This window comes from Alosa alosa, chromosome 3, assembly GCF_017589495.1.
Source record: "Alosa alosa isolate M-15738 ecotype Scorff River chromosome 3, AALO_Geno_1.1, whole genome shotgun sequence".
NCBI lineage: Eukaryota > Metazoa > Chordata > Actinopteri > Clupeiformes > Clupeidae > Alosa > Alosa alosa.
In genome coordinates, this window is record NC_063191.1 from 24,999,945 (window position 1) to 25,013,301 (window position 13,357).

Below are 13,357 nucleotides of genomic sequence, written 5' to 3' on the forward strand. Positions count from 1 at the left end.
CATGGTTTACCACCTAGGCATTTTGTCTGCACCTGAAGAGCGATGACCATCTGAATCCCGTGTCAGTGAGCAGCCTTGACCTGTACCCTGGCTGTCAGTGCGCTGCAGGCTGGGACAGGCCCGGTGTACGCTGGCTGAGGTGTGCGCTCCAGCTGTGTGAGGGGTGACAGAGCATTTTGGCCCCAACCTGGAGGCACAAAACAATCAGGGGCCAAGCTGACACCCTGGAATGCTCTGATAAGTAATGGCACTCTCTCACACTTTCACCAATTAGAGAGGGGCACAGAGAGGATTACATTGAATGTGAGTGTATGAATATATAAATGAAACTTTTTCAGACCAAGGACCACTTAACCAATACAAAAAAAATCACGGAAAAAAAAAAAAAAAAAAAAAAAAACAGTAGACTTACTTTAACAGTATATTAAACAATAGACCTACTCACGGAACCACCTTGTTTATTGTCTTTGCACCTTGCTTATTGTGTCAGAGGATTCATATGAATTTTGGCGTAGCTTACATAGGCGGTGTTGCAGAACTCTTTGGAATTACATAAAAGTTGGTTCAATATTGCAAACAACTCATCTATATTATATTTTTACCACGTCTGCTCGCGGACCACTTGGGATAGCTTGCGGACCACCAGTGGTCCCCGGACCACACTTTGAGCCTAGACAAGTGCCACCCAGTGTTATGCAGAACTTTTAACACCAAAAGGTTAAGTTTTTGTAGCTTTAACTCTAAATAATGGCACTCTAGCAATTGGAGAGGGTATTATGAAGTATTATGCTTATTAAGAACAGCACAGCACTCCAGACAAGACAAATGGCATACAATTTTGCCTTATTTTAGCCACCAATAAATGAGGTACCTTTGCCCTACTAATAAATGGTGAGTTTACAGTTTCACATTGAGTATGTTAAACTATTACTATATGTTACATTTGACATATTTTCAGCTGTCACTATTCATTAAGATGTACAAAACTCCAAGTCCCAGCAACAGAGTTGAGCCATACACAGACAAGTCTTGAAAGTTCTGAACTTCATATTTTCCAGAGTTTGAGTTTGAGTTCGGGTACAACATTCTATTGTAGAGGTCTACCCAGTGATCCTCTGATAGAATGTTGTTATCATCAGGAGGATTGGAGAATGACTTGGGTTCAGAAAAAAGTGAAGGTTCCTCCAAATGTAACTCGTCAAAATAACATCATCCAATCTGCAATACCATGACCTACAATTCTTTCTGTGATGTTTAAGCTTTCCAGTCACCTCAAGAGGGTGGACGTTTCCAAAACACATTAAACATTTCCGAAATATATGTATCATTTTAAACCTTTGTCAGCATCATATTATGATGTCTGGGTCTGTCCCAAAGGCAAATGGATAGATTATTGTCTGTCTAGATCAAAAGATCCACTTCCTTGGGTACAGCAACGAAAACTATAATTTTCTAGTAATGCATATCTGCAAGAACACCTCAAGTGGTTTGAGGCACCTCTTCAGTGAGGTATCTGGTTAACACACGTGGTTAGTGGAATGTTAACTACCCAAATACATTTGCATGCATGCTCTGACACAGGTTGGCTTCAATAAACAAGACTGGCCTCATTGTATCAAATAACATAGTTGGGCTTATGACACAATTTGTAATGAAAGGCTATAAAATTATTTTGACTGACTGGCAGTCACTCATAAAAAGTACATTTGTTGATTGATGACAGATCTGGTCCAAAGTGTGTTCAAATAAATGGTTAAATAAGTCATTTTTAACAAGCGTTTCAGAAATCATCTGAAAGTTTGTTATGCCAGTAGCATTTCAGTAACATATCTTTCACATGAATGGTGGAAATGGTTTCTTTTGTAATTATATTAAATGAGATTTAAAGGAATAATAATTCATACAAACTCTGTTCAGAAATAATTAGCACATGTTTTAATGAACAGTGTTACTGGTCTTAATATAAGGCATTATATATACAAAATTTTGTAGAATGTGTCAGCATCAGAGCCAGCTACTACTTTATTTGGTTTATACTGCAGTGCCCTCATGTGGACAAACACCGTCAGGCTCTTCAAATAACCAGGATGTTACACTGATTCACTTTTATTTTAGGAATACTAATATGTCCAAAGAAAACATCATATTGTGCTCTTTCTCACAAAGAAGAAAACATAATGTTGTAAAATCATATACGCCTACTTGTACATTTAGTAATAAATTGTAAATTGTACTTTTACTGGACAAAGTAAAGCACAATTAGGCTAACATGATTAACAGTCTAAGGTCTTATGAGATGCAAATGTATGCACTGTTGAAAATGCATTGTAATCAGAAACTTTGAAACTTTAAGTTGAAGAATCAACAGTAGCATGCCTCTTGTACTCATCATGTTTTTTTTGTTGTTGTTTAAATACACATATTACTTCTTTAGCCAGTGAAAACACAATAAGACTTTAAAAGGACAACATACTACAAGCACAACCATTATTACTCCGGAAAATAGAGAGATTAGTTCAACTGCATACAAATAGAAGTTTCAACAAGATGACTCCGTTACAAGATTGATGATTAATTTGGTCTGGGAATGACTTAAGTACACTTTAAGTATACAAATTCACTTTCAAATATGCTTTGTCTGTGTATGTTTACTGCCTGTGCCATAACTCTTGTCAATAGGGCTGGAAAACTATTTAAGACAGTGAGAACTGTTGACCTGTAACAGCTCTGTGTCATTACAAGCACTGTTATAGTCCCCTATTAAAATCCTATGATGCCATAGTCTTTCCCTGCTTTGTTTTAAAACATTCCTAAGCCTTTATAACCTTGTGAAATTTATTATGGGGTTTTGGAACATACTAATTACAACTTGTCTGCCAGAATAAAAGCGATGAAGTGACTAAACCAATCATGGTTTGAAAAACCTCAGCCTAATGTAATTATTTGCAATAAAAAGATGAAGATATACAAAGCCGATTTTAATGGGAAAACAAAGGAACATACTGATGTATAATGTTGATGAGTGATGGGATGGAGCCCTCAACCAATCACATGGCGTAGCTTGGCATTTAGCTCCCTCTCCTTTGCAAGTAGATCAAAGCTGTGCTTTTTATACGCTTCAAAATCCTGGGAAGAGGATTTCACATGTTTAAATGGGTAAAGACACAATGCTCAGAAATGGTGGTAAAATATAAAAAATACAGTGTTATAGTTGCCATTCATTTTTTGTTTTTCCATCAACAGACCTTCTTGATATCGCCATATGCCTTCTCAGCAGCGCCAAGGGCAAGCTGAAGTTCCTTCACTTTCAGATTTGCATTTACTGACGACACTTCTGTCGCAAACCTACAGAGTCACAGGACAATCCACATGTATGTCCAGTAATGGTAACAGTAGCGTTGCACAAAATACACCTTATGAATCTACTTCATACCGGTCTTCTGCCGCAATCCTGGCATTTTCAGCTTGCAAACATTTTTTTTCCAGCTCCAGTATCTCAACTTGTCTGTTCTGCAATCAACAAAGGCATCATAAGTTGATAAAGATAACAAACTGTAGATTGCATGTATTTTTTTTTAACATATTAGTTTGCCTCTGTCAAAGATTTTGCCCATAGCAGATTACCTGTATAATGTTTCCTCTCTGCATGGACAAATCCAAAAGCTCTTCTTTCTCCTTAGTTAAAGCTTCAATTTTCTTCTGCACTTTAACTTCATGTAAGTTGTTACTGTCTTGTGAAAGTTTCAATCTAAGGTCCAATTCTGGAAATAGACCAAAACAATTCTAAGCATGAAACTCATAACATGAGCATATGTATTAGTAAAAAGTAAACATGTAAAAAGTCACCTGCACACATGTCAACTGCATTCTTCAATTGATCTTGAGTGTCCTGTAATTCATGTTGCAAAACTGCTTCCTTGGTCTGATGTTGATTCATAAGTTCCTTTAACTTCCCTTGGAACACAGCTGTTTTTTCCCTGTTTACACAAAGAAGAGTACTTGAAAAATAACAATTGTCATATCATTAGAAATATATACATGAAATTAAATAGCCTTGCCTACTCACTGGTATTCGGCCTCTAATCGCATGTGTTGCTGAGCAAGATCCTTTAATTCCTTGGTTAATGACAAAATTATTAACTCTTTCTCTTGCAGTTCTTTACAAAACAGCGTTTCGTTTTCCTCCCGAAGACGTTTGTTTTCTTCGGTTAACACAGCATTCTGTCGTTTGTACTCGTCTTTAAATTTGATCAGCTCTTGGTGGTTTGCGGCCAGGTGCATGAACCTCTGCTCTAGCAGCGAAGACCGCTTCTTTTCATTGTCAAGTTCAGCTTGTACGGCACCACGTAAGGTCTCAAGTTCAGCGTTGATTTTGTCTAAAGCTTGACACCGGAGCAGCATCTCATCAGCTCTTTGTTTCAAGATGCAAATCAAATTGGATTGCTCGTCTATTCTTGATCGCAGCATGCCTGTTTCTGCTCGATCCTCTTGGGACAAACTGCGGAGTTTTTCCAATGCCTTGTACACATCATCCATGTCCTATAAATATTTCAAGACAGAATGTTTATTCACTAAAATAACATTTTAAAAAGAGATCAGTGGTTAGAATTCAATCAACACGACATAACCGCTATGATTACTTGGAGTAAGAGGCTAAAGCAACAGCTGATGTAACAACCATATTAACCCATATTAAATCATGTCTAATTCATATGATATTGATAGCTCAGCGAACTATTGTTATCATTTAGAATGACATTCACTGTCATTAGCCAGATGGCTAGTCTGTTTGCCACCTGACGGCTTGAACATTAGCCATGATTGCTATGGTAGTTACCGAGCCTCGACATTCAGGGTGATGTTGACGAGGATTTTGCAAGATTATTTGGTAACGTTATTTCTAACTTACCTGCTTTGTGTCCGTGATCATTATCTTGAGGTCTTTTGGGTGTTTCTGGGGCGATGCCATTGTGCGTACCGTCTTTGCAAGGAGGAAGAAAATGAGGGGGAAATCAGTGTGCAGTACTGATATTATCCAAGTGGGAGCTGTCACAAAGTTTCCCTGGTTGCCACTGGTAACAAGCATGCACACGAGCGATACCCCGCCCTTATGTCTGCTACATGATATTTTCCTTTCAAAGACCGCCGAAGCTTGAATGCATATTAGGCTACAGTGTCTTGTTTTAGGAAATAACACTCCCTATCATACCGTTTTTTTTTTTGCAGAGCGAATAATAATGCGTTTGGTGTGTTCTGTCACTTTAATGTTTGCTTTATTAGTCTTGGAATGCTGGCCTTAATCAGATTTGAGACTGATTAGGCTAATATTGTGCCTAATGAATTGTGCCCCATATTTTGTTGGCCCTTGCCCATCGGTGTACTTGATATCGATTTGGTCTCACACTTGTAAGGCCGCGAGATGGCGCAATTGTGCTTCAATTAATATCACAATCAACGCTTGTCTATTTCAACGTGACTTGGTGCGCGTTTACAGAGACTGTCTTCATCTACGCATGCTTGTTGGTGTGGCACAGTATTTTCCATGTCAGTAATAGCCTTAAATAAAACAGTCTTTAATTAACATGTACTATGGCCAGCTATAAAACAAGATAGCCTATGATAACACTGATTCATGGTTTAGCCTAATCCTGGAAAATTCTGCAAATGCAGGTGTAGACGGCCGAACTATACATTTTGGAAAGTAGTTGAAATCTGTTATTGCCCATTATATTACAGGAAATTCCTAATGTTGCCATTTTAATTCTCAAGTTGTATGGCTCACGCCTTGTTAGGTAACTGTGCATTTATAGTCGATCATACTTTATTCAACAAATTAACCAAATGGGCTACCATGCCCAACATGTTACCTAACAAGTGACACAACTTTTTCACCTCTACATTTAACATTTAACAGACCTCAGTCCAATTTAAATTCAAGTTGACCTGTAGCTGTTTTTTTTTTTTTTTTTTTTGTACCACAGGCCTATAGCATAACATGCTGATGGCTAAATACACGCACTCAATTTAGGAAAACATAACTCTGACGGGACAGCCCACTGGTGCTGGTCGCTGACTTGCTCTTGGTCAGTGGATTTATGCAGATTCCTGGGCGCCACGGTTAAAGGATTTGATCCAGTGGGCCGGAGTGGGGGAGCGTCATGTCTAAGCTGAATCCGCCCTTTTTCATCAGCTAGGGACAAGTGAGAGAGAGGCAAGCAACAGCATCCTAGTCCCAAGTGCACCTCCATCTGCCCGGCTTCACGAGGAGCTGGCCAGACCAGCGGGGACCGTGCATCAGAATGTGGAGAGCACTGCTCGCCAAACTTGTAGTTTTACTTTTTTTATATTCACTTTCAAGTCACGCACAAGGTAAGTCTTAATTTGTTTAGTAGGCCTACCTTTTGATTGAGATTTTATTTTATTTTGATTGCTTGTAACACAGACAAAACATTGTGCCATTAACAATGGAAATGCGAATTTTTAACCTTGCGAGTCTTTTGCCTTCTTACCGCGTGAGATAAAGGCAAACACACTAACGTTGAATCCGTTAGCAAATCTGACTTGAGGTTTTTCTATGTGGTAATGTCAACCAGCTAACGGACTCATTTTGCTCATTTTTTATTGTGTAATTGTGGCAAAATGATATGGTTGTGTAATTGTTTAGAAATATTTCTTTAAGTTTCTTTAGCCAGTTTGGACATTTTGTGTAGACCTGCGTAGTCAATTAGCTAACATAACACTTAACATGGCTAGGTCCAGCCACTGCGTCAGTATGGATCCGGCTAATTTAGTTGGGCTTCACTTAATTGGTGTCGCAAACGGAAAAACACATCTAGTCGAGGCACCTAACACAAATGTCGCATGCTTCAATATTGCGAATGTTATTTAGCGTAACGATCACCAGATACAACTGAGAAATGTTATTTAATCTTGAACACAAAGCCTCCCCTCAGACAGATTTGAAGTTCTCTTGAGGAACTTTTGCCTGAGCTTTGCCGTTGCTAGGTAACAGAGGCGAGCATGTGACCAGCAGACAATCTTCGGATTCTGAGCTACTGGTAGAAATCTCGGTTTGTACAACTGCGCTTCCATACCCAAGCAAGCCTGCTGAAATGATGATATCCTATTGGTTGTGTACATCATTTCAAGCTTCGATACAAAACAAACGTGTTTATTTGACATTCTCAGGCTACACTGCGGGTGCAAATAGAGGTTGTGTTGCTAGACCTAGCGAGCTTCTCAAATTGTAATCTGCTTTCTTTTTGCTCAACCCTTAGTATGTAAGCTCCTTAGTGTGAATCAAGCAACTAATTACGCTGCAGCTGCCGCTGAAAGCCACTATTACTGCCCTAGGAACAAATGTTTCTAACGAGTAGGTTTCAACACTTTTTCAACCGTTTGCATGCATTTTACCAAGGAGGGGTTTGTGACATTTGCAGCTGATTCTGATAAACTGTCAGATGATCAGCCCAATAGGCAGTGCAAAGAATCATGTCATCATGACAGAGAAAAATGACCAGTAACAATTGCCACTCTGTTTAGCATCTCAGAGTAAATAATTTCCTCTTCTTATGATAAGTGTATTTTGTTTGACTTTATAGTCTTAAGTGTAAAATGTCAGATTTTCGTCACAGAAAAAAGTAGCCAAAGATGCATTTTCTGAGGGCTTGTATGCCTGAATGTATAGGCCTAGTTTCAGAGTGCCGCCCCTGGAAAGAACTGAAGTCTATATGTTTGGCTGTGTGTGTGTCGGACCTGAGCGAAGTGGTACTTGTTGATCTCCTCAGAAATGTGAGCCAGTTGGAATGGTTGATTTAATCCAGATTTATTCAGCATGTGTTTGAGAGGAAATGACCAAAAGAGCCTTGATGCAGGAGGACAGGTTACTTTCTCTAATCCACTGAGCCTCATTTCCTCAGGATTCTCCGCAGTCCTGAGAGAGGAGAGTGGGCTCCCCTCCGCCGCCCCACACCAGGTTTAAGGGAGGCACTGAACCTCAACTTGTTGATATTTAATGTGTGATCGAATACCGCACACACTGTGTCTGAAAACACACTCTAGGCCTTAAGAATGCCTGTGTTGGCACTATTTTGTGATTGTAAATTAGATACTGTGTCACTGGTCGTTAATATGTAATAAATTACAAGCCATGGAACTGCTTACGCTGCTGAACTGTCCTTAAATGATCTGTAATCTCTGTAATGGTTTGCTGACGATCCCAAACAAATTTGCTGATTTTTGGTGTTTGGAGCATGTTTTCTGGACTAAGATTATGACAAATTGCAATCATTAGCTCCTAACACTACATATGAGTAACTTGCCCTGAAGTTAGCCCTTTGTATATTTAGGGCATCCAGTGATACTGCGTAGCCCAGAAAACTTATTGCCGAAACTGAACCCGGATTGTCAGGTAAATGTGTTAGTTCAGTGACCCCAGAGAAGATACTTCAAGCATTTAGACTAGACTTAGTTCTCATTCATCTCTTCAGGAGAAGCAGGTGTAAGATGTCTGATGATGTAGGCCTAGCCCACACGTTGAGCAGGTGGCAGTGGACTTCTTATTAGGGTACTGTTGTAAGGACTAAGTATCTAGTCAGGGTGTCACTTGTATGGAGGTATTGTTGGAATTGTTGGAACTCATTGACTGTTGACCTCTTCATTAGCGATGAAAGAACAGGAATCATACCGTCAACAACTGTCACTACTCCAATTAAAATGTAAAAGTGGACTACATATTGCTAAAATGTATGAAACAGGGTCACTTTAAATGGTGTTGATTACTTGTTTCAAGTATATTTCAGTCAGGGCAGCATCACAAAGGTTTCCCATAACTGATGGGGGAAAAAAACCTTGCTTTCCTACACGTGCTTCTAAAACCTCACACCATCCTTTCCGGTGTAAATCCTTGAGCAACAGTAGCGCAGTATTAGAAATAGGAACAGAAGTTAACGCAGTTGGCAGAAATGAGGTCTCCTAATCCTCTCACTGTAAACAGCACCCTTAGCATTGGTATTAGCCTTCTCTGTCATGCAGACAAAGGCATAAAATGCCTCAGCTGTGTTGTCTTTGGTATGCAGACTGCAGTAGTAAAACCTGCAGAGTGGCTGGACAACCACATTGTAGCCTAACAACGGTCTGTTAGTACCAATCTGTAGGTTTCGTGTTTTTATTTTGTTACATCTATGAAATTAATGAAATAAAATACTTTAGTAAAAGACTCTTACTCAGACTGCTTGAGGAAAAAACAATGGTAGCATTCTGAGCAAGGAGAATGGCTTTAATCGGAGAGGCCTGGGTGTACATCGTTCTATATTTCCCTCCATTCTACTGTTTCTCCACCAGTGCCAAACTTTTCAGTCAGTCTGCGGCTCTTTCTCTGTTTTGTCTGTGAGCTGGAAGAGCCAAAGTCAGTTGTTCAGCAATTGACTGCATTCTGTTGCATTGATTTCCATGTGAAACGGCCCCACAGCACTTTTCCATGACAGCGTGGACGGGTCCAGCGCTCCACGCTGCCAGACGTTTTTTCTTCTTCTTCTTCTATGCAAGGGGTGCACCACAACAAGGCGGTATTGATGAAAGTGGGAGTACCTCTCCCTGGGCCTCCACGTGATTTGAAAAGAGATGTTGCAGATTGTGTGTCTGTGTGTGCACTTGTGTGTGTGCGTGTGTGTGTGTGTGTGTGTGTGTGTGTGTGTGTGTGTGTGTGTGTGTGTGTGTGTGTACACACTTGTCTTGTTTCAGAAGTGGAATGAAGAAGTGTGGGTTATTTGTGCTGCACTTTTGTTTGTTGGAGGAAGCTGTACTGTATTCTACGTTTTGCCATCCATCTCCATAGGGCCTTTGGTGTGCTGGCACCTCCAGTTATGAGGTTGCTGCCCCAGTGGCTTGTCCATTGTGCTATTGTGGTTTCACAGTGGGGACCGAGGCTTTGGGAGACTTCATTCTAATGAAAATTCCACCACTACTCCTCTTTGTGTGGCAGTGGTAGGGCGTCCTTATCTTTCTTCACAGACAGTTTTTTTCCGGAGGCTCTTGCCTGCTGAGGGTTTAAGTTGGCTAATTAGAAAAGACATGGTCGGAGAGGAGAGGAGAGGGAAAAAGCACTAAAATTAGACTAAACATGACCAAACAAAGGGTCTAACTAAATAAGAGGCACAAACTCCTTCTCTGGGGGGACAAGAGGAATAGCCTTTATTTGCATAATACTGGCCACTCTCCACACAATGGCTAATGAAACCATCTCTGTAGCTAGCATTGTTGTTATTCATTTTTAAACCAAGCAGGATTCCATCAAATGTTTTAAAACACTACTACTAACTAACTAATGGGCCATGGCTCTGGTTAGTAGGCCTACAATGAGCACGAGCATGATAAAATAAAGTTTTGCTAGAATGAATAAAAACTAAATTAGGAATTCCTTAGATGTCGAAAGAAAATCATCATGATTTTCATGATGCACTCACACCACCCATCCACATCAACAGCATCTAACCAGAGCTGTCAAGCTCAACATGTCAGACACCACAACAGTGTTTTCAAACCAAAAACCACCACCCTTTGATGGTGCTTCCACCCTAAAGTTGGAAGTGTGTTCTTAATGCTGTTTTTCTTGTTTTCTACCAAGGTCATTCTTTGACTGGTGTAGGAGAACCTGTTTGAATTCTTCAAAGCAATCCCATGCAGCTCACACAAATCCATTTCATAGCATACCTTAATAGTAATTTTGCCTATGCTGAAAGGTCTTGAGTCTTTTCCAAGAGCAGGTAAAAACATGGTTATAATAAAACAAGGACTGCTGACATGTTGTGCTGAGAATCTAAAGGTATGGGAGAACAAGATCAGTGGATTAAAATAATGATCAAAGTGCTGAATTTATGTCAGCAAACAAGCAGCATACAACAACAAAAAAAAAAACCCTGGGAAGCAATCTTACACTTCTCAGATGACTGAGTAAATGGTTAAGTTTGCACAGTGCTGTGCAGGAGTAGCTTAACACAAGATAGTACTGTTTAAAAAGCTCACTTCAGAGCTCCTGTCACCTTTCCCAGAACCGATACTGTCAGGAAACAGTGGCTTTATTTGAAGGTCTCAGCAGATTAGTTTCCATTTGGCAAAGGTTGGTTAAAGCTGTTAACCTAATGTATAGGCTGACAGCGATTATAAATATGGTCCATGTTACATGAAAGCCTTTTGCCGTGCATTGGGTACACTTTTGTGCATTGACACCTTTTGCTATTTCCCACCTGTTGAGCTAGAGTAAAAATCACCATAGCTGCTGTACTGTAGTAGCACCACTGCAATAGTGTTTGTTTGCACTCTTTAAGGAATGTGATCAAAAAGTAATTCACATTTAGCCTCTATAAACTGCACATAAGTCCTTATATTATTCCCTGCACTGGAGTTCACCTCTGTCCTAACTCTAGTGTATAGGTGCACCCAGGTTCATAGAGATCTTTGTGTTGCCCCGGAGGGTCCAGAGGTAAGTCCTCTCATTTGTCCGTCGTGTCAGTGAGTGTGCCCTGCTTTTCCAGCACTGTACAGGGCAGTTTGTCTTACCTCGGCGTTTACAGACGATGCTGAAACCTCCGGGATCATGTCCTCCCAACAAAGGCTGCCTTTGAGCCACACGAGGAGCAATTTTATCATTAGTAAACTGAGCAGGAAAGAGGTTCACTTCCCAATTGGCCGCCGAAGGAGTTAAATATGGAGTGCATTTGGCCAGCGTTGTTTGAAAGTAGCTGCCCGGTGTGGGCTAATTAATCTGAGTCAGGACCTTATGATATGAGAAGTCCCCCCCTCACACCAGGCTTTTAGCGCGGTAGCGCAGGCAGTGACCCCACAACTCACTCTCCCAAGTGGGAATGATCCATCTTAAAGGAGCCCATTACATAAAGCTAATGATAAATTACTGACATCGCAAAATGATAAACTCTCGCGTCGGGTGAGGGGATGTTTGGCTGCGGTCCGCGGTTTGTCTGTTAAGTCCAGCGCCTGGCCACATCTCTGACCTCGTGAAGGTTTTGGCCATTGATAGGCCGTTTTGTTCCTGTCTGGTCTCAGCCAGGCTTGTCTTTCTAAAGCAAAGAGCAGTGTGCCTGCTTGCTTGCGCTCTTGGCTCGGCCATGGCGCTGGCTCTTAAAATGTCTGGCCTTTTCTCTATGGCGAAAAAAAAAGGTTGCCATGTCAATAAAACAAGTGGAAACAATGCAGCACCGGGAATCCGAGATTGGGCTGTTTAATTAGAGTACCTTAAATTTGGTCCATTCAGCGGCCATGGGTATGCTGGAAGGGCTTTTTTGTGGACTGCTTTAAGCAGCTCAAGATCAAAGACTGACATCATACCGCCCTGATATTCAGAGCTGTTCCCTTAACTCCTTTTAAGACACGTTTGTTGTGTGGAGTTCGGTTTCTCATAGCCTACACTCTGTGCTGATGACAGCAGGCCTGGTTGAACAGTTGTTTCGAAATGAACGACAGGAATATACATGAACATGCTGCAAATATGCACAGATGGGATATTGTTTTTAGATTATTCAAACTTTTCAATGTTTTTGAATTTAAGAATATGTTATAATAGATAATTGAATCAGTAGAGCTGCAGTGTAGCCTAATGCTTAGATAGGATATGGGAAATGAGGTCCCCGTACAACAGGGATTTACAACAGCCCTGGTACAGGAGGTAGATCCGGTTGCAACATCAACATTTAACAATTTGTGGTTCCATTTATCAGTATTTTGGTTTCATGGCCAAATAGCCTACTTGAAGGGTACTGTAACATTGGAAAGAGAAGGGCACCAGGATACAGTACTCCAGTGACAAAACAATTTTGGTATTTTTTTTTGTAACTTGCTTATTCTGCCCTGTTTGTTTTCAATCTGAGATTGTCATAGCTGGTTCATACATTTTCTTCTAATCTGGCTGTTTCATTTAGTTTGTCTGCTGGGCATGCTCATTTGATTAGACAACTCTACATACATTTGATTAGGCAACTCTACATACATTTAATTAGACAACTCTACATACATTTGATTAGACAACTCTACATACATTTGTGCGTTTTTTTTTGTGACAGTGTATGACAAGCTGTCCATCATGTTTGTTGTGTACTTAAATTGAGAAATAAAAAGGAAAAAAAACAAACATTTAATTGCTCTAGAATTTACAACTAATTTTCTGATGAGGTGTGTGTGTTGGGCGGGAGGCGTTGATTAGTTTAGTGTGTGTGTCTAAAGGTAGCCGATAAGGGAGAGACACTACTAGACCACCACCAACCCCAGACATGCACCACCAACCACCACCTTGCATCTCCCTACTGCAAAGAATTTGGCCACGGTACCAGCCGGTACCACTATTTAT

At 40.4% G+C, this 13,357-nt stretch overlaps 2 protein-coding genes across 2 annotated transcripts in view; one reads left to right on the forward strand and one right to left on the reverse strand.

The window, feature by feature from the left end:
- Positions 1-2,957: 2,957 nt before the first annotated feature.
- On the reverse strand, positions 2,958-5,078 carry zgc:172182 (coiled-coil domain-containing protein 89). The gene is made up of 7 exons (XM_048240065.1): positions 4,910-5,078; positions 4,067-4,539; positions 3,847-3,977; positions 3,625-3,761; positions 3,434-3,510; positions 3,246-3,345; positions 2,958-3,126 (listed from the first exon to the last, which is right to left on the reverse strand). The coding sequence occupies exons 1-7, from the start codon at positions 4,967-4,969 to the stop codon at positions 3,040-3,042; spliced, it is 1,065 nt and encodes a 354-aa protein (XP_048096022.1). The 5' UTR covers positions 4,970-5,078; the 3' UTR covers positions 2,958-3,039.
- The window catches only part of lrp2a (low density lipoprotein receptor-related protein 2a), a 64,991-nt gene continuing 56,456 nt past the window's right edge, over positions 4,823-13,357 (forward strand). The window contains 2 exon segments of the mRNA XM_048240064.1: positions 4,823-4,888; positions 6,191-6,369. Of these exon segments, the coding sequence (XP_048096021.1) occupies positions 6,300-6,369 (70 nt within the window). The 5' untranslated portion in view covers positions 4,823-4,888; positions 6,191-6,299.